The sequence below is a fragment of the Branchiostoma lanceolatum genome, chromosome 3, assembly GCF_035083965.1.
Source record: "Branchiostoma lanceolatum isolate klBraLanc5 chromosome 3, klBraLanc5.hap2, whole genome shotgun sequence".
In the NCBI taxonomy this organism is placed as follows: domain Eukaryota; kingdom Metazoa; phylum Chordata; class Leptocardii; order Amphioxiformes; family Branchiostomatidae; genus Branchiostoma; species Branchiostoma lanceolatum.
In genome coordinates this window covers 23,815,509-23,836,006 of record NC_089724.1, presented here as the reverse complement: position 1 = coordinate 23,836,006, position 20,498 = coordinate 23,815,509, and the positions used below count along the sequence as shown (strand labels likewise).

At 42.6% G+C, this 20,498-nt stretch overlaps 1 protein-coding gene and 1 long non-coding RNA gene across 2 annotated transcripts; one reads left to right on the top strand and one right to left on the bottom strand.

Annotated features, from left to right (window-relative positions):
- Window positions 1–6,302: 6,302 nt before the first annotated feature.
- LOC136431138 (lectin L6-like) lies at window positions 6,303–20,487 on the top strand. The gene is made up of 8 exons (XM_066422395.1): window positions 6,303–6,383; window positions 8,865–8,888; window positions 9,244–9,474; window positions 12,380–12,511; window positions 13,556–13,786; window positions 15,282–15,413; window positions 16,182–16,383; window positions 19,615–20,487. Exons 1-7 carry the CDS (start codon window positions 6,341–6,343, stop codon window positions 16,364–16,366), a joined length of 978 nt encoding a protein of 325 aa, XP_066278492.1. The 5' UTR covers window positions 6,303–6,340; the 3' UTR covers window positions 16,367–16,383; window positions 19,615–20,487.
- On the bottom strand, window positions 18,031–19,608 carry LOC136431139 (uncharacterized). Its single transcript, XR_010754986.1, has 2 exons — window positions 19,358–19,608; window positions 18,031–18,736 (listed from the first exon to the last, which is right to left on the bottom strand). It is a non-coding gene; the product is annotated as an uncharacterized lncRNA (long non-coding RNA).
- Window positions 20,488–20,498: the final 11 nt, after the last annotated feature.

The following is a 20,498-nucleotide window of genomic DNA, read 5'->3' as shown; positions in this document are numbered from 1 at the left end:
ATTGCACATTTCTGCCACACTTGGCTAAGTACAGGTCGCAACAAAACAAAATAACAAGTACAGTTAACGGATACAAAAGAATATGACTATCATTAGATAAATTCTACTTCTCCTCGCTTTTCTGTTATAGTAGAAATAAAAGAACAGACGTGTTTTTCAATGGAAGGTTTGTCTAGTCGCATTAGGAATATGAATTTTTGTACAGTGCTTAAATGTGTGAAGTAGGGAAATAGGTTTTCTACAAGCTTATACAGTTAATTTCTTTCTTTGGTATATAATCCACATTCTACTACAAAATGACATTCGTCTTCTATTCTATTCAAAGTACAATGTTTACATAATCGTTGTTCTAGAGGAGTGCGGGTATGTCTTCCCGTTTCAATATGTAGTTTGTGGCAGCTGATTCTTAGTTTTGTGACTGCATTCCTGTCCCTCATATTTATATGTTGATCCTGTCTGGTAACAGTAAATAGGAGCACCGTTTGGTTAATACATCTTGGATGCTTGTTGAACTCCACTCACCTAAGGTAAGTGGAGTGCTGTCGCTTGAAGGAAGTCGGATGTCGTCAGACGGATCAGCCCTCATTGGGTGTTTCAGCCCTTATCCGTAACACCCTCTTGCTGTCGGGCCCGGCAGTGGTGGCCAACTCACTGCCCATCCGCTCCTCCTGGCTTCCAGCATACCTCCTCTCTCCTATTCCACAGCCAGCATGAGGCTCTCTCTGCAGCCTCCCCCATCCTGCGTATAGCTACCTTCCTGTCCTCCCCTGCTATCCCTAGTGCTGTCATCATCTTCCATACTGAGTGTGCTGGAAATCCTCTGCACCCAATCTCTATTGGGAACAGCCAAGACTGCCATCCTTTGTCCCTACACTCCTGGAGCAGGTCTTGGTATTTATTCTTCTTCCTCTCGTATGCTTCCTCACATGTCTCCTCCCATGGGACTGTTAGCTCTATGAGGACGATTTTCTTCCCTTCTTCTGACCATAACACCGCGTCTGGCCGCAGCTTCGTCTGGACTACTGGGGGGAAATGTAGCCTCCTTCCCAGGTCCACTATCAGGTCCCATGACTTCGCCTTCTGCAGGATGTTGTTGCTCGCTCTTGCTTTTGCAGGGCGACTCTTTTCCCCCTCCCTTACAAATGCGATTGCTGGGCCTCTTCTCGACTCTAAGTGGCGCTTCTTTTTCCTCTCAACTTCTAGGATACTTGCTATCGTGGTCAGCACCTTGTCGTGTCGCCACCGGTATCTCCCCTGTGTGAGCGCTGTACTGCACCCAGACAGGATGTGGGCCATTGTGCCTCTCTTGCCACAGAGCTTGCATGCTGGGTCTTCCCTCAGTCCCCACCTGCACAGGTTGGTTGGGGAAGGTAATGTATCATAAACTGATCTCAACAGGAAAGAAATACGGAACGGCTCCAGCTTCCACAGATCCGACCAAGTTATTTTCCTACTGGGGAGGTTCCACTTGGTCCAAGCCCCCTGTGCTGCTAACTGTGCTGCTTTGGCTCTCCGCCCTTCCTCCTCAAGTTGTCTTACTTCTGTCTGAATTAAGGCTCGCCTTTCTTTCCTACTTGCTTTTCCCCACTGTTGGAAGTGTGACGAACCCAGACCCTGCCTTCCAGTGTTCGTTATCCCAACTATGTCCCGCAGGATCAACATTCCTTCCGCCTTTGAAACTAGGGAGTCTGCCACGAATTTCCGGCCTGCCCTTGTAGTGACGCCTGCCTGCCTAACCTGCTGGTCTTGCGAATCTCTGTACATCATGACAGTTCTGCATTTTGCCACCTTGTATTCTTCTGCCACTGAGGCAAGCGGGAGCTGCATCTGGCTTGATTTAGAATACAGACCCAGTGAAGTAAAACTTGGTGGAACGCCCAACCATTTTCTGAGGTGCTTGTTAACTTTCCTTTCCATCTCTTCTACTCTTGTCATTGGGACTTCGTATACAGTGAGTAGCCACATCAACCTAGGTAACATACCGTGCTGGTAAAGCCAGGCCTTGAATTTCCCGGGAAGGCCTGACTTCTCTATTCTTCTCAACCATTCTTCTATCTGCTTCATGGTGCTGCTGACGTTCGTCCTGTCAGACAGGGTATCATCGTACCACTTTCCTAGACACTTGATCGGATTTCCTTCGATTGATGGAATGGGCTCTCCTTGGACTTCGAGCTTGAATCTACTGGTTATCTTCCCTTTCTTGATGACCATACACCTGGATTTCTTCGGTTTAAACTTCATCCTCGCCCACGTTGCCATCAGGTCCAGCTCTGCTAGCATCCATCTGGCCTCTATGTGGGATACGGCAGTTACTGTGAGGTCGTCCATAAATCCCCTAAGTGGGTTTTGCCTAGCTCCTGACATCATCCGAGGTCCCTTAGCTTTGCTTGCGGCTGCCTCTATCAAAAGGTTCATTCCCATTATGAACAAAATGGGGGAGATTGTGCATCCTGTCACTATACCCTTCTCTAGACTCTGCCACTGTGTTGTGAAGTCAGTAGTTCTGAAGTAACCTCCAAAGTAACTGGAGATCATACCCTTGACTCCTGCAGGGACGTGGTAGTGGTCCAATGCCACCTGGAACAGGGCGTGTGGAATAGAACCATATGCGTTGGCCAAATCTAGCCACACCACCGTCAGGTCACCTCTGCTTGTCTTGGCTTCCCTAATCATCTGGCTGAGTACCCCTGTGTGTTCGAGACATCCGGAGAAGCCCGGGATGCCACCTTTCTGCACTGATGTGTCAATGTACTTGTTCTCTGTCACGTACGCCACCATCCTTCTAGCCAGGACGGAGAAGAAGATTTTACACTCTACGTTTAGAAGTGAGATCGTCCGGAACTGGTCTATAGTAGATGAATTTTCTTCCTTAGGTACGAAGCATCCCTCTGCTTTCTTCCAACATGCTGGTATACTGCCCTTCAACCAGATTCTTCGGAGCAGCCTCCACAATCTTCTCAGGAGCAACGGGCACTTCTTGTAAACCTTGTAGGGTATCCCGCTCGGCCCAGGAGCTGACCCCGCTCTAGCTTTCTTCACAACCTCCTGCACTTCCTTCCAGGATGGTTCACTAGTATTGAGCGGTTTCTCTGGTTTCTCTGCTGTCACTAAGCTTGGGTTCGCCTCCAGGGCTTCTTCCTTCCGACCGTCATTGTGAGTGTTTCTCAAGAATTCTTCAACCTCTTCCTTGGAATATTCGTAAATAGTTTCGTCATAGGTTGGTAAATCAATTCAACATACAACATGTAGCACGTAAACTTTTCTTTCTCTACGGACGCTTGAACTGCGTATTGCTACGTCGTATTTCAGACATCTCCGCCCCAAAGTACGTCGTAGTTTGGGGAGACTGACTACAATGTACCTTTGTGTCACCACGACGTAGTACAGTTAGACCGTGTTTCAAATAAATACGACGTATTTGAGTGTACAGTACGCCGAGCTTGTCTACCACGTTGTAGTGTGGGCGAACTACGGCGTAGTTTGTACGTAAAGGTACATTGTAGTCAGTCTCCCCCAACTACGACGTACTTTGGGGCGGAGTACGACATGTCTGAAATACGACGTAGCAATACGCAGTACAGCGTGTTTAACTCAATCCGGTATGGTAAGGAGACACCTTGGGGGCCTCTTCAAGAGCAAATGATTTGAGCCTGATGATGATGGCAGCAGATAATTACCTACAATAATATACAACTAGAATTATAACGCAATGTAACGCATATGGTGTCTTATAAATATAAGCCCACATGGGCTGGGCGCAAAATGCCGCAAGACACGGTAATAAAGTTTTCATTCATTCATTCATTCATTCATTCATTCATTCATTCATTCATTCATTCATTCATTCATATAAAACTATCTTTAGCACTTCTATATTTTGTCGTACATATATTCAAAAGAAACTCAATTTTTGTGAGAGGCAAAAAATCTGCCGCCATCTTTTTCTGCTTTGTTGCTACATTGTTGGTCTGCAGGTAACTATCTGCTATCATATATAATGGGGAGGGGTATAAGTCGGGGAGGGGCACAAGAAGATACCTGACTGCGACCTGCAATTACGCGGATGGGTGATTATAAGTAAAGGAATTTTATCTGAAGTAGTTGTCTACTCGAGTCGAATACAGTCTTTGTGCTGAAGGGCGTGGAATGTATCGGTCAGCCCGGGTCCCACAATGTGAATCGAGTTTTCATCTGTTTGTTAATCAGTGTCCTGACTGATATACATTTCGTGAAAAGGTGGATTAACTGTCCCTGTAGATGCGTGTTACCGACGAAGATACGGTCAGTTAAGAAGTATAACTTCATACAGGTCTCCTTCGACTGAAAGTTAAAGTTTATTAACATCTGGACTGTACTGCCGTAGGTTGTGGACTACAATGTAGTTAGCTTAGGCAGCAATTAGGCAGCAATTATGTTAATTCTGGTAATCAATCCAGTATCTAATGAAAGGTTGTCCTAAGCATAACGAGGCTGAAAAAGTGTTTGCTGGAATGAACGCCATGACTCACGACAAGGACGGTCCACTAGCTACATAATCTAGAACCTTACTAACTTGAGAAATATGAAAATCAGATGATAATTAGTGAAGGCACTTGGTGCAAATTTGTTTCATACTCTTTAGGCCACAGCAAGTAAATTTTATGGATGACATCCTCTGCAGACTCCAAAAAACAAACAAGGCGGGCCAAAAAAAAGACAAGATTCCTATATTTTCAAATTCTTAGATCATGAATCTTGTTAAACAAGACTTGAGGCAACAAAATATGATATCACGACCAACAGGTCTTTTGTTCCTGTATTCAACCAATGAGGTTTCATGTATGATAAAAGACCTTCTTGATTCAAGAGTAAACATGTCATACCGGTCATGGGCATCCATATGCAATGAATCGGCAGCAACTATATTCAACTGGGTATTGATATGGAGCACCCTGTCAACAAATGCCGTCAAATGCGAGCAATTGAGCCTCACGTTTGCTGGGTCATATCAAACAATTGCACAACACAGAGCCTTTGTTGGACATATCATCGGAGGACAATGAAATTTCGGATTTGTTAATAGTTCACTTCATTCAAGAACAGCACATCGGATTACACGTTGTCGATGATATTGGTACAGAAATTACAGATTATATTACAAGTTCGGCATGAGGGCTGCACAGTGTCTTCCTGTAAGTTCGTAACGACGAGCAATCTTGTTACAGCTTGCATACACAATAATTGAACAACGTACATTTGTACAAAGTTTTCACAATTTTTCATTTTCAAATGCCTTTTTATGGCATCTAGAACGTTTTTGTGATAGAACTGACTGTAGTTTGCGACATATTGTATTATCTTCGGTATGTTGACCATTGACGAAAGGTAAAAAAAATCAGGCGAAAATTAATGAACGCGCTGATGTCATCCATATAATTTACTTGCTGTGGCCTTATGAGAAAAAAAGAAACTGCTGACAGACATATATATATATATAAGTACAAATGTACGTCATTATCATAAGCTAGCACTAATCTAATGATAATGACGTTAATTCGGCCTCTTCTCGCTTCTTGGTAATATTGTAAATATACATACAGGTGTGTTTTATAATAGAGGGTTTACCTAAAGCCATTAGAAATATGAATTGTTCCGCTTTGCAAAGATGTATAAAATGGGGAAACCTACATTGAATAAGTTTATAAAGCGCATCGCTCTCTTCATCGTATAAACTACATTAATCAAAGATGGGCGTGTCGTGGGAGTGGGGTGGCACGCAAACAACACAATTAACAAATACAAAAGAAAACCGTAGTTACATGCAGGGGAGGTTAAGGTTGCAGACCACAGTATTTCTCCTATAGGGATTTATATAGTTAAGGATCCCAAGGTGAGATGCTTCGACGCTTGAAAATTTATAGAAAGGTGCACAATTAGGGTACCAGATTTTTTTATGTTTGCCTTCAAGGTTCAATCTACAAAATATCTGCAAAATGAGGTTAAATTTGCCGGCTCGTTCTCTTTTAAAAGCCACTTTGATATGACCCCAGCGGAGGTCACCGTACTGCAGGCGACTTACAGTAGTCGGGCGGTAACAATATCGAGGCGCGAATCCAACCCGACCGAACAAAAATCGTAATCAAACTCGTACTGTCTCAAAACTGACGTATTCCTCTGCCATTCACCATAGTTTCAGCCTCGCTAACGTGCACAGAAAAAAACTACGGCCTTTTCAAGCAATGTGACGCACTACTTCGTACCCGAACATTAATACTGTGTTCTGCGACCACAACTCCGGGAAGGAAATAAATTGAGCTCCGTAGACAACATCTGGTCAGTTGGGGTTTTGGACTTCTTCAAGATGGCCGCATTTCCAGCTATATTCGTGGTTCTCCTTGCGCTCGGTAAGTCGCTCCTCTTTGCACAACCGTTTTCTTAAAGTAACAATAAGTTAACTATGTTGGAAGATTTTAAATGTAACCAATGCGTGACAGAGAAAAATAAATGATGCTTTCGAAGTACCGCATTTTTAAACGTCATTTTCAGACTGAAAAACATGTACAACACAAAGTACAACCCATGTTCCTTTTCTTCGTGTCGCTCAAAACAGTATGATTTTTTTTATATTGACGCGTATTGTTGTCTAAAGCATGAATTGTACAAAGTTAATGTTACAAAGTATCCATACGTTTTGGGAGAAACGTTCCTAGGATCATTGGACCAACTATTATATAAATTATGTAATTTCAAAGACGTATAAGTAATGTTCTGGTCGCCTTTGACCGAACAAGAAAAACCTACCAAGAAAATGCACACAAAGTTTGGAGTATCGCCTAAGGTTTTGAAGGGTTGATGATTGACAAATGATACGCGTGCAAAATAGTTGATGCCGCTCTAACGATACGTACCGTTATGTTTTATCAGTGCAGTATTTTGTCATTTTCCAACTGAAAAAAAAACTTACAAACCATGGTCTTTTTATTCGTGTCACTCAGAATATGTACGGTTGGATTCTTTCATTAGTAGTCAAATTATTGAGGCTTATTGTGGTCAAACGAATGAAATGTACATAGTAAAAAGGAGCAAACTATCATTTTCATTTTTTTCATGTTTTTTCTTTCGCTTTTGGCCGTATCAAAACCAACAAAATTGTACCAGTGTTCCCTTTACCGATTTCTCGGAGAAATACTTCGAGTCGGTACCAGGACAGCTCGGACCATTACTAACTGCATTGACCAGCGTTTGGGCCGCGTTAACCGGGGGTTTGGGCGCGTTAACCGGGGGTTTGGGCCGAGTTAACCGGGGGTTTGGGCCGAGTTGACCGGGGGTTTGGGCGCGGGCGCGTTAACCGGGGGTTTGGGCCGAGTTAACCGGGGGTTTGGGCCGAGTTAACCGGGGGCTTGGGCCGACTTAACCGGGGGTTGGGGCCGAGTTAACCCGGGGTTTGGGCCGAGTTAACCGGGGGTTTGGACCGGGTTAACCGGGGGTTTGGGCCTAGTTAACAGGGGGTTTGGGCCGAGTTAACCGGGGGTTTGGGCCGAGTTAACCGGGGGTTTGGGCCGAGTAACCGGGAGTTTGGGCCGAGTTAACCGGGGGTTTGGGCCGAGTTAGCCGGGGGTTTGGGCCGAGTTAACAGGGGGTTTGGGCCGAGTTCGGACCGGGTGTTTGGGCCGAGTTCGGACCGGGTGTTTGGGCCGAGTTCGGACCGGGGGTTTGGGCCGAGTTCGGACCGGGGGTTTGGGCCGAGCTGACCAGGGGTTTCGGTCGGGATGCAAGTGTTAATGGTCCGAGCAAGTCCTTGGTCCGAGTCGTCCGACATTCCTTCGAGTCGATAATTGCTAATTGGCGTAAATACTGTCCCAAACTACATGCCAGTTCACAGTCCTGATGTTGGAAAAGTCTAACTTTGATCAACCTAGAACCGAATAAAGTAAATACGTTTTAGCTGATCGCAAATCTGTTGATAAAAATGCACAGTTACCGGGGGTTTGGGTCGAGTTAACTGGCGGTTTGGGCTGAGCTCGGACCGGGGATTTGGGCCGAGTTGACCAGGGGTTTCGGCCGGGTTGGTAATGGTCCGAGTCGTCGACCGACATTCCTTCGAGTCGATAATCAGTATCTTTAATTGCTAATTGGCGTAATTACTGTCCCAAACTACATGGCATGCCAGTCCACAGTCCTGATGTTGGAAAAGTCTAACTTTGAATCAACCTAGAACCGAATAAAGTAAATACGTTTTAGCTGATCGCAAATCTGTTGATAAAAATATACAGTTACTGTATCGTTCCAAGAACTGCATAACACATAGAACGGTATCTTCTGGTATCTGGGCATGACACACCCAAAAACCATCAATTGTATCCGGCATGAGTAGACAACTACTTTGAATAAGATTCCGTCACTTATGATTGATTGCAGCTCGCAGATACTCGTTGATGAATACCTAAGGCTAAAGCGTACACTGTTCGCCAGGTTTAGTACCTAGAGTGGTGATTGTTTATAGGGATAAGACGTTGTGTTTGTTTCTTGGTATGCATACATCAGTATACTTATATCTTATATCTAAAAGTTTGGATAAAATATTTATTCTAGCACAACCAGCGTTTCTGGTTCTACTTCGAACTGCAGCTAGGTGTCGCTGCTGCAAGGTGAAGAATGCAGTCCCAAACGTGAATCATGTTCATTAGCTTATGGACCGAGTCACGTTTGGAACCGCCTTCTTTGCACTGCAGCGACACCTAGCTGCAGTGCGAAGTATACACAGTCGTTATCACCATGAGAAAGGTGAATTTCGGCCAGGTATCAACTCTTGGTTGCGAAACATTTTACCCAGTGATTCACCAACCTGATTCACGTATTCACGTATCCATACATTTGTTCCACAGGTGCTACTGACGCAAGTATTAAAGGTATTATTCATTCATTTTTATTCTACATACATTGTCATGATAATCTCAGTTATCATGCATCTGCGTCACTCTCTTTTACTATTTTTTTCGACCTTTGAAATGCGCTTTATGCTAATCATCGAAACTTAAGAATTAGTTGGCTTGTAAACTACAACCTGTTCCTAAAATGTGTATGCTCTAACTTTAAGTTTTGTGTAGGCTACTCCTGGAATGTGCGTGCTTTAACTTTAATAAGCTGTGTGTAGGCTGTTCCTGGAATGTGCGTGCTTTGAGTTAAATAAGTTGTGTGTAGGCTGTTCCTAGATCATGGAATGTGCGTGATTAAACTTTTTAACTCGCATGTTGAATTTACTAGGCTCTCGGTGGAAGAGGATACCAGGTTATCTGGCGTACGTGTCAGTTGGAGCATCAGGCGTATGGGGATTGGGCAGCAAAGGCAAGATTTGGTACCGCGTCGGGACCTACGGGAATGAGGGATCCACGGGCACCTCCTGGCAGCGGGTCTCCGGTTATCTGAAGCACATCAGCGTGGGGAAGAACATCGTCTGGGGCGTGGACTACAAAGACTACATCTATTTGAGGAAAGGTAACAATTTTCCCTTTTTCGGGGTGGTGGTGGTGGGCGAGTAAGTGTTTATTGACCGCGCCAACATATCAGGAAAATTGAATTATTTCGAAGAAGGTTAGATAGTCAGGTAGATCAATATTTTTCATTCTGAACCGTTGCAGACTATCCCGGGAGGAGCTCGAGGTTCAGAATAAAACGGAACGAAATCGTTTCTTAGCGTTCATGTTCACAAATACTTATATTTCGCCTATACTATAGATATGGGTGAAATATATTGTTGTTGGTCATGTTTCTTTCTCCTCCTGGGCCAAATGAGTTGAAATTTGATATACTGGTAGAGTTTGCACATACCCCTAGGCGTTTTTTTCTCATTTTTGTATGAATGCCCTAAAAAAGTTTTTATTGAGGATTTTTGGCCATTTTCAGACCAAAAACGTACATTTGGGCCTCCTGTGACCTGGAATTACAGCCAAATGACCTGAAATTTGCTATGGGGGTGTATTGAAAAAATATTCAAGGAACCCCATTCCTACTTTTGGCATAAATTACTTCAAAATACCATTCTAGGGGGTAATTTAGGGAGATAATTAGCTATTTTCTTCATATGACCATATATGGTCACATCTGTATTCCTATGGCTAGGTGGACTAATTCGGTCAGCCAATGAGAGAGCGCCTTTTAACCCTCTAACCACCGTAGCTTTTTTACGACTAATCTTACCGTATGGGGTCAAAACTGACCCCACAGTGTTTTCTACAAATATAGCTTTATTGGTGACAATTTTTGTGGTTTGCATATATGTATAGTTTAAGTAATCTATAAGGGACATTTTGACATGATTAGGTGTGAATAATTTTTGCTCATTATCATAATTTATGCAAAAATAGGGAACATCGTCTTTTGCAACTAACGCTATTCAGACAAGCGGGCTCTTTTGAGGCCTGCGCCAACACATGATGTCATATAGCATCTGAATGGCTTACGCTAGAAGAACCAACCTTGGTCACCTTTGCTAAAATTTCGTTGGCAACAATTTTAATTTAATGAAATATCTAATCAATGTTTTCATGTTGCTATGGCAACCGGTTTCTTAGAGCCATATTTGGAAAAAGTCGCTACTTTTGGATTTTACAATGTAATTCTAGGGCTGTCTTTTTAAACTGCACTTATTTTGTTACATCAACACCAACCAATTTAATTCACTATCATTTTTATGATTTAATATTCATAATTTATGCATATTTGATTACCTCATCGATCAAAATCTAAGATGGCGGACGATATAATTAGATTAGCTTTAACCGGCCATTTCAACCTCAAATTTCATCATTACCATGTTTATTCAAACAGAAACAATCTTAATATAAATGTCTTGGTCCATTTTTATTGTGTTATTAGGTAGTATGATGAAAAAATGCATTCAAAATAATTCAAGATGGCGGAACCAAGATGGCGGATTTCCCTAGTGTAACTTGATATGAATATAATTTCTATGACGTCATTTTGACGTCGTTCCTGTTGCCATCTACAAATAACGTCTTTGGATATATTATGATTTATCATACATAATTTCTACCTAAGTTTTATCGTGTACCTTTGAATTCTACGGAAATACCCAATTTGTAGGTTTTCGTCAATAAAATCACATAAATGACGTCATGATACGTCGCAACGTCATTAATTTTTACGTTCATTTGAAAAAATTGTTTTTTTCACGTTTCTACAAAACTATATTTTGTAACTATGATCATAATAACCCTTATCATAAATGTTACTAGATGACAAGTATCAAACAATAGGGAATATGAGTGCAAATTTTGCTGGGGTCAATATTGACCCCACTGGACCATGCGTAAACTTTCTAGGATAACTTAATCAACAATGAGCCAATCTCGGTAAAAACTTGTGAGAAGTTATAAGACATATATACAAACAAACTCATAGAAGGAATTTTGTTTTCGACTCAAAACGTCAAAATGGCACATGTTGATATGCGCCTGGGGTCAGTTTTGACCCCATACGGTGGTTTGAGGGTTAAAATACCCACGGATTTATCAAACTCGAGTTGTTTACGTTCTGAAATTTGCATGATACCTGTTGGTCCATACGCCGCTGGAAGGTGTTTTTTGAATGGTCCAGTATGAATGCCCGTATGTATGGGTGCCAGGATGAGTCCATCCATGCATAGGGTTTCAAATTGGGAGGGATCCATTTCTGCCTGGTCTTTAATTCAATTCTTTATTCAAATACCAACATTGCAGACATACAAACGTTAGCCTGGATGGCGTTGATATTTACAATGGTCATTACACGGTCTTACTCTATAATAGTCATACATTATTTTGGAATGCTCCATTTTTGCATAGGGGTGATTGTAGAACAGTTGCTTTTTGCATGGAGAGGGAATATGATGTAATTGCTCGTGCAAATGTTGCCTTTTCAGTTCGATTTATTTTGCCGAAACGGTTCGAACCGTTTTGTTTTTTGCATCATGAACGGGGCATAAAAATTGGTTCATTCTGAAAATAAGAAAAAATGTCGAAAACGACTTTCTTTTTTTACAAACTAGGTCGACCTGAACAAACCATTTTGTACATTTTGTACTCGCAACCGCCGCTAAAAAAACATGTCTTTTGAATAGGCTCCACCCTTGAAAACCCATTCAGGATACATCACACCATGTTTCATGCTTTCACCACATCGTGAGCAATTGTCGCTTTATTTTGCACAAACCTTGACCGGTGCCTTGACTACATAGATTTACAGTTGGTAAATGATGGGAATTTCATTCTTGCAGCATTTGGAAGTTAAGTGAATGTGGATATTATTAGACATAAATCATGCAAATGTGGCCTTCTCATTTACATAATCTATAAGGGCTGTACCTTGTGAATAATGCCTTTCCATGTCTGCGCTCAAACAGGCATCACCCCCAAAAATCCGACAGGAACTGGCTGGTGGCGTATTGCCGGGAAGCTGAAAAAGGTTAGCGCCAGTCCAACCAGCAACGCAATGTGGGGAGTCGGCTGGAATAAGGCTATTTGGCACCTGTCTGGTAAGGCATCTGTTTTTTTGCTGTTGTTGTTTTTGTTGCTTTGTCATTTTCTTTTCTAAGATTTCTTCCATTGGCAGTCACTAGTACATGTTTGACTGTAGATCAATGGCCAGGAAGTCATTATGAAGACCGGTGGACACTAGTACATACTTGAATGTAAATTTACATTAATGGCTAGGTGTTCCTTACCCTCCTGTTATCACTTTTTTTAAAGAAAAGTAGTAGAATTTTTTTTTTCTAAACCTTAAATCGCAGGCACGTTCAATCACTTCCAAAGTGCCAAAATTGTCAATCTGAAAACATCATTTGAAAGCTCAGTGATGCCTTCCAGCATCTCACAGGCGAGTTTTTTTGTCAGATTTAGTCGTTAACGCAAATTAAAAAGCAATTTGTCGGGTCATGACTGATTCGAATCCGAGTTTCAATGTGATCGATTGGTCGGGGTGATTGGTCAGACCCCTGACTGGGAGAGGAACACAGGCTATTCCTTTCTCAATCTTGTTGGATGAAAAAACTAGTTATGTTATTCTCATGACCTGGTATCCATTCTCCTAGCCTTGTATCCATCCCATTCCAGTCCCGTTTTGTTTCTCTAACTGCTTCCCTAGCCTGTCAAATGAAGAAAGAAAGAAAGAAAGAAAAGAAAGAAACTGCTGACAGACAACTTCGGAAATCTCCGGGGAGAAGACAAGGGTGGACTTTTAATCAAAGATGGGCGTGTCGTGGTTGTGGGGTGGCACGCAAACAACACAATGTGCGTGCTTTGAGTTAAATAAGTTGTGTGTAGGCTGTTCCTGGAACGAATGTGCGTGCTTTAACTTTAATAAGCTGTGTGTAGGCTGTTCGTGGAATGTACATGCTTTAACTTTAAGTTATACGTAGTATAGGCTGTTCCTGGAATGTGCGTGCTTTAACTTTGATAAGCTGTGTCTAGGCTGTTCCTGGAATGTGCGTGCTTTGAGTTAAATAAGTTGTGTGTAGGCTGTTCCTAGATCATGGAATGTGCGTGATTAAACTTTTTAACTCGCATGTTGAATTTGCTAGGCTCTCGGTGGAAGAGGATACCAGGTTATCTGGCGTACGTGTCAGTTGGAGCATCAGGCGTATGGGGATTGGGCAGCAAAGGCAAGATTTGGTACCGCGTCGGGACCTACGGGAAGGAGGGATCCACGGGCACCTCCTGGCAGCGGGTCTCCGGTTATCTGAAGCACATCAGCGTGGGAAAGAACATCGTCTGGGGCGTGGACTACAAAGACTACATCTATTATAGGAAAGGTAACAATTTTCCCTTTTTCGGGGTGGTAGTGGTGGGCGAGTAATTGTAGATTGACCGCGCCAACATATCAGGTAAATTAAATTATTTCGAAGAAGGTTAGATAGTCAGGTAGATTAATATTTTTCATTCTGAACCGTTGCAGACTATCCCGGGAGGAGCTCGAGGTTCAGAATAAAACGGAACGAAATCGTTTCTTAGCGTTCATGTTCACAAATACTTATATTTCGCCTATACTATAGATATGGGCGAAATATATTGTTGTTGGTCATGTTTCTTTCTCCTCCTGGGCCAAATGAGTTAAAATTTGATATACTGGTAGAGTTTGCACATACCGCTAGGCGTTTTTTTCTCATTTTTGTATGAATGCCCTAAAAAAGTTTTTATTGAGGATTTTTGGCCATTTTCAGACCAAAAACGTACATTTGGGCCTCCTGTGACCTGGAATTACAGCCAAATGACCTGAAATTTGCTATGGGGGTGTATTGAAAAAATATTCAAGGAACCCCATTCCTACTTTTGGCATAAATTACTTCAAAATACGATTCTAGGGGGTATTTTAGGGAGATAATTAGCTATTTTCTTCATATGACCATATATGGTCACATCTGTATTCCTATGGCTAGGTGGACTAATTCGGTCAGCCAATGAGAGAGCGCCTTTCAAAATACCCACGGATTTATCAAACTCGAGTTGTTTACGTTCTGAAATTTGCATGATACCTGTTGGTCCATACGCCGCTGGAAGGTGTTTTTTGAATGGTCCAGTATGAATATGGGTGCCCGGAAGAGTCATGCATAGGGTTTCAAATTGGGAGAGATCCATTTCTGCCTGGTCTTTAATTCAATTCTTTATTCAAATACCAACATTGCAGACATACAAATGTTAGCCTGGATGGCGTTGATATTTACAATGGTCATTACACGGTCTTACTTTATAATAGTTAAACATTATTTTGGAATGCTCCATTTTTGCATAGGGGTGATTGTAGAACAGTCCCTTTTTGCATGGAGAGGGAATATGATGTATTTGCTCGTGCAAATGTTGCCTTTCTAGTTCGATTTATTTTGCCGAAACGGATCGAACCGTTTTGTTTTTTGCATCATGAACGGGGCATAAAAATTGGTTCATTCTGAAAATAATAAAAATGTCGAAAACGACCTTCTTTTTTTTTACAAACTAGGTCGACCTGAACAAACCATTTTGTACATTTTGTACTCGCAACCGCCGCTAAAAAAACATGTCTTTTGAATAGGCTCCACCCTTTCACCACATCGTGAGCAATTGTCGCTTTATTTTGCACAAACCTTGACCGGTGCCTTGACTACATAGATTTACAGTTGGTAAATGATGGGAATTTCATTCTTGCAGCATTTGGAAGTTAAGTGAATGTGGATATTATTAGACATAAATCATGAAAATGTGGCCTTCTCATTTACATAATCTATAAGGGCTGTACCTTGTGAATAATGCCTTTCCATGTCTGCGCTCAAACAGGCATCAGCCCCAAGAATCCGACAGGAACTGGCTGGTGGCGTATTGCCGGGAAGCTGAAAAAGGTTAGCGCCAGTCCAACCAGCAACGCAATGTGGGGAGTCGGCTGGAATAAGGCTATTCATCAACGGACTGGTAAGGCATCTGTTTGTTTTTTGTTGTTGTTGTTGTTGCTTTGTCATTTTCTTTTCCAAGATATCTTCCATTGGCAGTCACTAGTACATGTTTGACTGTAGATCAATGGCCAGGAAGTCATTATGAAGACCGGTGGACACTAGTACATACTTGAATGTAAATTTACGTTAATGGCCAGTTGTCCCTTACCCTCCTGTTATCACTTTTAGAAAAGTAGTAGAAACTAAAAGTAGTAGAAACTATTTTCAGTAGTAGAAACTAAGTAGCAGAAACTATTTTTTTCTAAACGTTAAATCGCGGGCACGTTCAATCCCTTCCAAAGTGCCAAAATTGTCAATCTGAAAACATCATTTGAAAGCTGACACCTTCCAGCATCTCACAAGCGAGATTTTTTTGGTCAGATTTAGTCGTTAACGCAACTTAGAAAGCAATTCTTCGGGTCATGACTGATTCGAATCTGAGTTTCAATGTGATCGATTAGTAAGGGTGACTGGTCAGACCCCTGACTGGGAGAGTAACACAGGCTATTCCTTTTTCAATCTTGTTGGATGAAAAAACTTGTTATGTTATTCTCGTGACCTGGTATCCATTCTCCTAGTCTTGCATTCATCCCATTCCAGCCCCGGTTTGTTTCTCTAACTGCTTCCCTAGCCTGTCAAATGGTCTGACATATGGGGAAACTAATGGTGCCCCATGTGCGACTAGGCGCTACAAGATGAACATAAAAATGTCTGGTCATTCATGATGTAACAAATGATATTTTCACAGACCGGTCCAAGCGCGAACTGGAGATTAAAGAGACCCTGCAAGACTTACGCGACATCTTGGAAGAAGCGGATGCGGATGTGGAGGAGGCGAGGGAGATGGAAGACATGGGAGAAGACGCCGGTATGGATGAAGACGTCGAGAAGGAAATGAGGGAGCTGGAAGACATGGCAGGAGACGAAGAGTAACAACCATCAAATCGCACCTCCACGGGGTATAACGTACGTCACGGGATGGCCAGACACATTCGGTGGTCGCAGAGATCTATCAGCCGCAACGCGCAGACACATTCGACGCGCCGCGGAAAAATCAGCCGTCCGCGCGGACCTATCAGCCGCAACGCGCAGACAAATTCGACACCGCGCGGACCTATCAGCCCTTCGCGAGGAAAACTCAGCCGTGGGACAGCGCCATCAGGTGTCTCACTACTGCCTTCAGAGAGCGCTGGAAAGCCCGCGCCAAGGTAGGTCCTCCACAATTTCCTTCTCTAGCGTCATATAGAGACATCGACTGGTAATCTAACTAGGCCTATCAGGTGCCAGACTATCTTAGGGTCATCCGGAGCCAGAAATAATCGGCAGGTCTTCAAATTAAGTCGAGATATAGGGAGAACAGTTCTCAATCGGTGACACACCACATCGAAGTTGTCAAGGTAAACAGTGGCTAATGCTGTATTTTGGGCCATTAGAAGCAAAGACATCGGCGGTTTTGACGTCTTTTAGTGTGATTGGGTGTCCAGAACAACGTAACATACTCTGGAATTGATATAATATGCCCACAGAGCGAAAATATGTGGTAGAAGTGATACCGCTATATAACGCCCCCCTCCCCCATCCTTCAGTACGAACCACCATGTGTAGAAGTACTAGAACGATGTTAGCTCTTATAGCAGTATTAAAGCCATAAGAAGCGATACTGTTGTGGTCATTTCAATGAAGATGCAGAGTCATCAATGTTTATCCAGACAAAGGCATTCATTTTTGGAATTTGCATTTCAGCCATGGAGTTTGATGAGTAGGACAGGTTTGTGCATGTGACCACAAATGTAAAACCACCTGTTCTACCCTACAAGTCCAGCCTTCAGGAGGGAGATGAAGAACCACCTGACAAGCCATGCCTTGGGGAGGGACAGGGTACCTGGTCTTCAAGTAACAGCACCAGTGGATCCCGTTCAAACACCAGCACCAGTGGATCCCGTTCAAACACCAGCACCAGTGGATCCAGTGAGGGTTCAGTGTCTTTGGAAGAGTCCAACGAGTCTGATGACCTACCTGGTGTGGTTTTGCCAGCTGAAGATGTAGAAAAGGATGTCTCCTCCCCCACACGCAGGACTACAGTGCAGTCTGTGTACACATGGCAAGTGCTAAGCGAACAGCGGTTCAGTAGCTGAACACAAGCGTCGCTGCCATGGGGCTGATAAAGGACCAGCAATTTAGTGTGGGTTGTGCAATAAAGACTTTATTTATGCTAGAGACTTTCAGGATCACTAAGTTGAATCATCCAAGGAGTGCCCAGTTTGTCAGAAAGAGTTCAAGTGAAGAAGCACATGATAGTGCATTCAGATTGGGATTTTTGTGACAAACGTGGAAAGTCCTTTAAGTCATAGTATAAGAAGTCCTGAAACATCATCACAGAACCCATGACAATCCCAGAGTAAAGACGTTTGTCAGTGCTACAAGTGTGAACACAGATTTCATAAAAAGGAAGAACTTGTGTGTAATCATGCAGTAATTCTGGTTCATATAATTATATTTGTTGTTTCACAAGAAGGTATACCTTGTGTATAGTGCACCTGTACAGTGACATATTTTCATCTGTAGTGTTGGGAAAATCACGGCGCCGAGACTCGGTATTTGATTGGTTTTGACTTTGTTCTTCTTTTTTCAAGAGTCAATATTTATAAACGATCAGAATACTTTAATTTGTAATCTATAGCAATAGATTAAGCTACAGTGCAATATGATTACAACATAGTCATTTGCCAAGTGATGTATAACAAGATCAAGATCATGGTATTGCAATTCAGCAAATATATATTTTGTAAACAACCAGAATAAATCTAGTTATATATAACTATATTTTGTGTGTCATTTTTGGATTAACATTTCAGGAAATACGGATGGTCAGTACAATTATGCAACGCTGAGATGGTCCATCACCTACATCTGTGAATATAACAACCTGACAAAGTATAGTCTTCATCCAATATCTACTCAATACATATCTCTATGAATATATAGATTTCTACGGCAAATATGGAGTTATTTGAATATTCCAGTTGTACATTGTATGATTTCCGTTGCTTAGTGCCTTTCGTATAAAGGGAGAGAAGCCTACAGTCCAGAAAAAGTGTCGTTGACGCTAGCTCGAGTAGGAGTTGACCAGGAGAGTTGTGTCTCTTTCTGCCTGGGACTTGCTGCAGTGCTGTCATCAATGCCAATGTTATCTTCTGTTACCCATACATCGTCAACTTCGCGTGTTTGCTTTCCAGGTGCCCGTTGTTTTGTTTCTACACCTTTTCCGCGGATGTAGTGTCAACCTGAGTCGACGAGTCATTTCTGAAAAATGTCAGGGTTGATTACTTGCAGTGACACATTATACCTGGGTAATAGTAGTAACAATATAGTAAACAATCTTGCGAGAAACGTATGAGATGTTCGTTGAATCATCTAGATGAGGATAACCCCATAAAGTGATAAAAGGTATTCCCCGCATATCGCCAAAATGAATCGAGGCGACAAAAACACTATTGCCTGTTAATGCTTACTATACTACTACATAAGATATTGGCCGTAACTTTACTGGAAAATGGGGAGGGGGGCGACATATAGCGGTATCACTTCTACCACATGATTTTCGCTCTGTGGGCATATTGTATCAATTCCAGAGTATGTTACGTTGTTCTGGACACCCAATCACACTAAAAGACGTCAAAACCGCCGATGTCTTTGCTTCTAATGGCCCAAAATACAGCATTAGCCACTGTTTACCTTGACAACTTCGATGTGGTGTGTCACCGATTGAGAACTGTTCTCCCTATATCTCGACTTAATTTGAAGACCTGCCGATTATTTCTGGCTCCGGATGACCCTAAGATAGTCTGGCACCTGATAGGCCTAGTTAGATTACCAGTCGATGTCTCTATATGACGCTAGAGAAGGAAATTGTGGAGGACCTACCTTGGCGCGGGCTTTCCAGCGCTCTCTGAAGGCAGTAGTGAGACACCTGATGGCGCTGTCCCACGGCTGAGTTTTCCTCGCGAAGGGCTGATAGGTCCGCGCGGCGTCGAATTTGTCTGCGCGTTGCGGCTGATAGGTCCGCGCGGACGGCTGATTTTTCCGCGGCGCGTCGAATGTGTCTGCGCGTTGCGGCTGATAGATCTCTGCGACCACCGAATGTGTCTGGCCATCCCGTGACGTACGTTATACCCCGTGACCTCACAACCCTCAAAGAACAGGCTCAATATGACAAACCGTACACAAAATATATAACTCTTGAGAACGAAGAACAAGCTTAGGTGCAACTCACAGAGAATTTATTGTGGGATACGTCTCCCCACTGCTGTGGGTGTAACCTGGTGTAACTGAACTTACTTTAAACCCTTCAGTCTTTTTGCATCCAATATTGTATCGACTCAATCATATAGTAGACGAACTGAGGTGTTCATCACACACATGCATACATATATTCTGAAACAATTTTTAACTGTAATTTCCGACACAAAAATTGGACCCAAATTTTCGACTGTACAACGTTAACACCAGTCTTTGTCAAGGAATGAGCAATCCACCGCTGGGGTGACGTCACGTTATGCAGATAGCACACGTGACTCGGTGAGCAGTGGATCATAAGTTGCGTAAGGTCTGTGGTATGGGCCTTGCAATCATCCCTCAACAGAGATGGCGGGCTCCACAGTCTTTCCGCTACTTATGATCCACTGCTCACCGAGTCACGTGTGCTATCTGCATAGCGTGACGTCATCCCAGCGTTGGATTGCTCACTCATTGACAAAGTGTCGTCAATTGTGTTGTACAATCGAAAATTTGTGTGAGTCCAATTTTTGTGTTGGAAATTACAGTTAAAACTTGTATCAAAATGATTTCTACCAACACAGATGAACTTTCAAGCTATACATACATATACTATAGGTTTGATATACAAAGCACAACGCAAATAAGGTCATTTGCAAGAGAGGGACAAAATAGGTGGTTATGAATGTAAGTTTAAAGCCCTTTACTAACAGAAAGAAACGTACTTCTTGTGATCTGTATTCTTTGAAGAAGAGTATTAAATGTCGATGGTGAAGAGACATATGTGTTT

Bases quoted from the DNA above. Each gene is read 5' to 3' on its own strand.
- LOC136431138 (XM_066422395.1), top strand. From the start codon at position 6,341: ATGGCCGCATTTCCAGCTATATTCGTGGTTCTCCTTGCGCTCG. The intron at 9,475-12,379 runs GTAACAATTTTC...GCGCTCAAACAG, and splicing joins CTACATCTATTTGAGGAAAG to GCATCACCCCCAAAAATCCG. The intron at 15,414-16,181 runs GTAAGGCATCTG...ATATTTTCACAG, and splicing joins GGCTATTCATCAACGGACTG to ACCGGTCCAAGCGCGAACTG.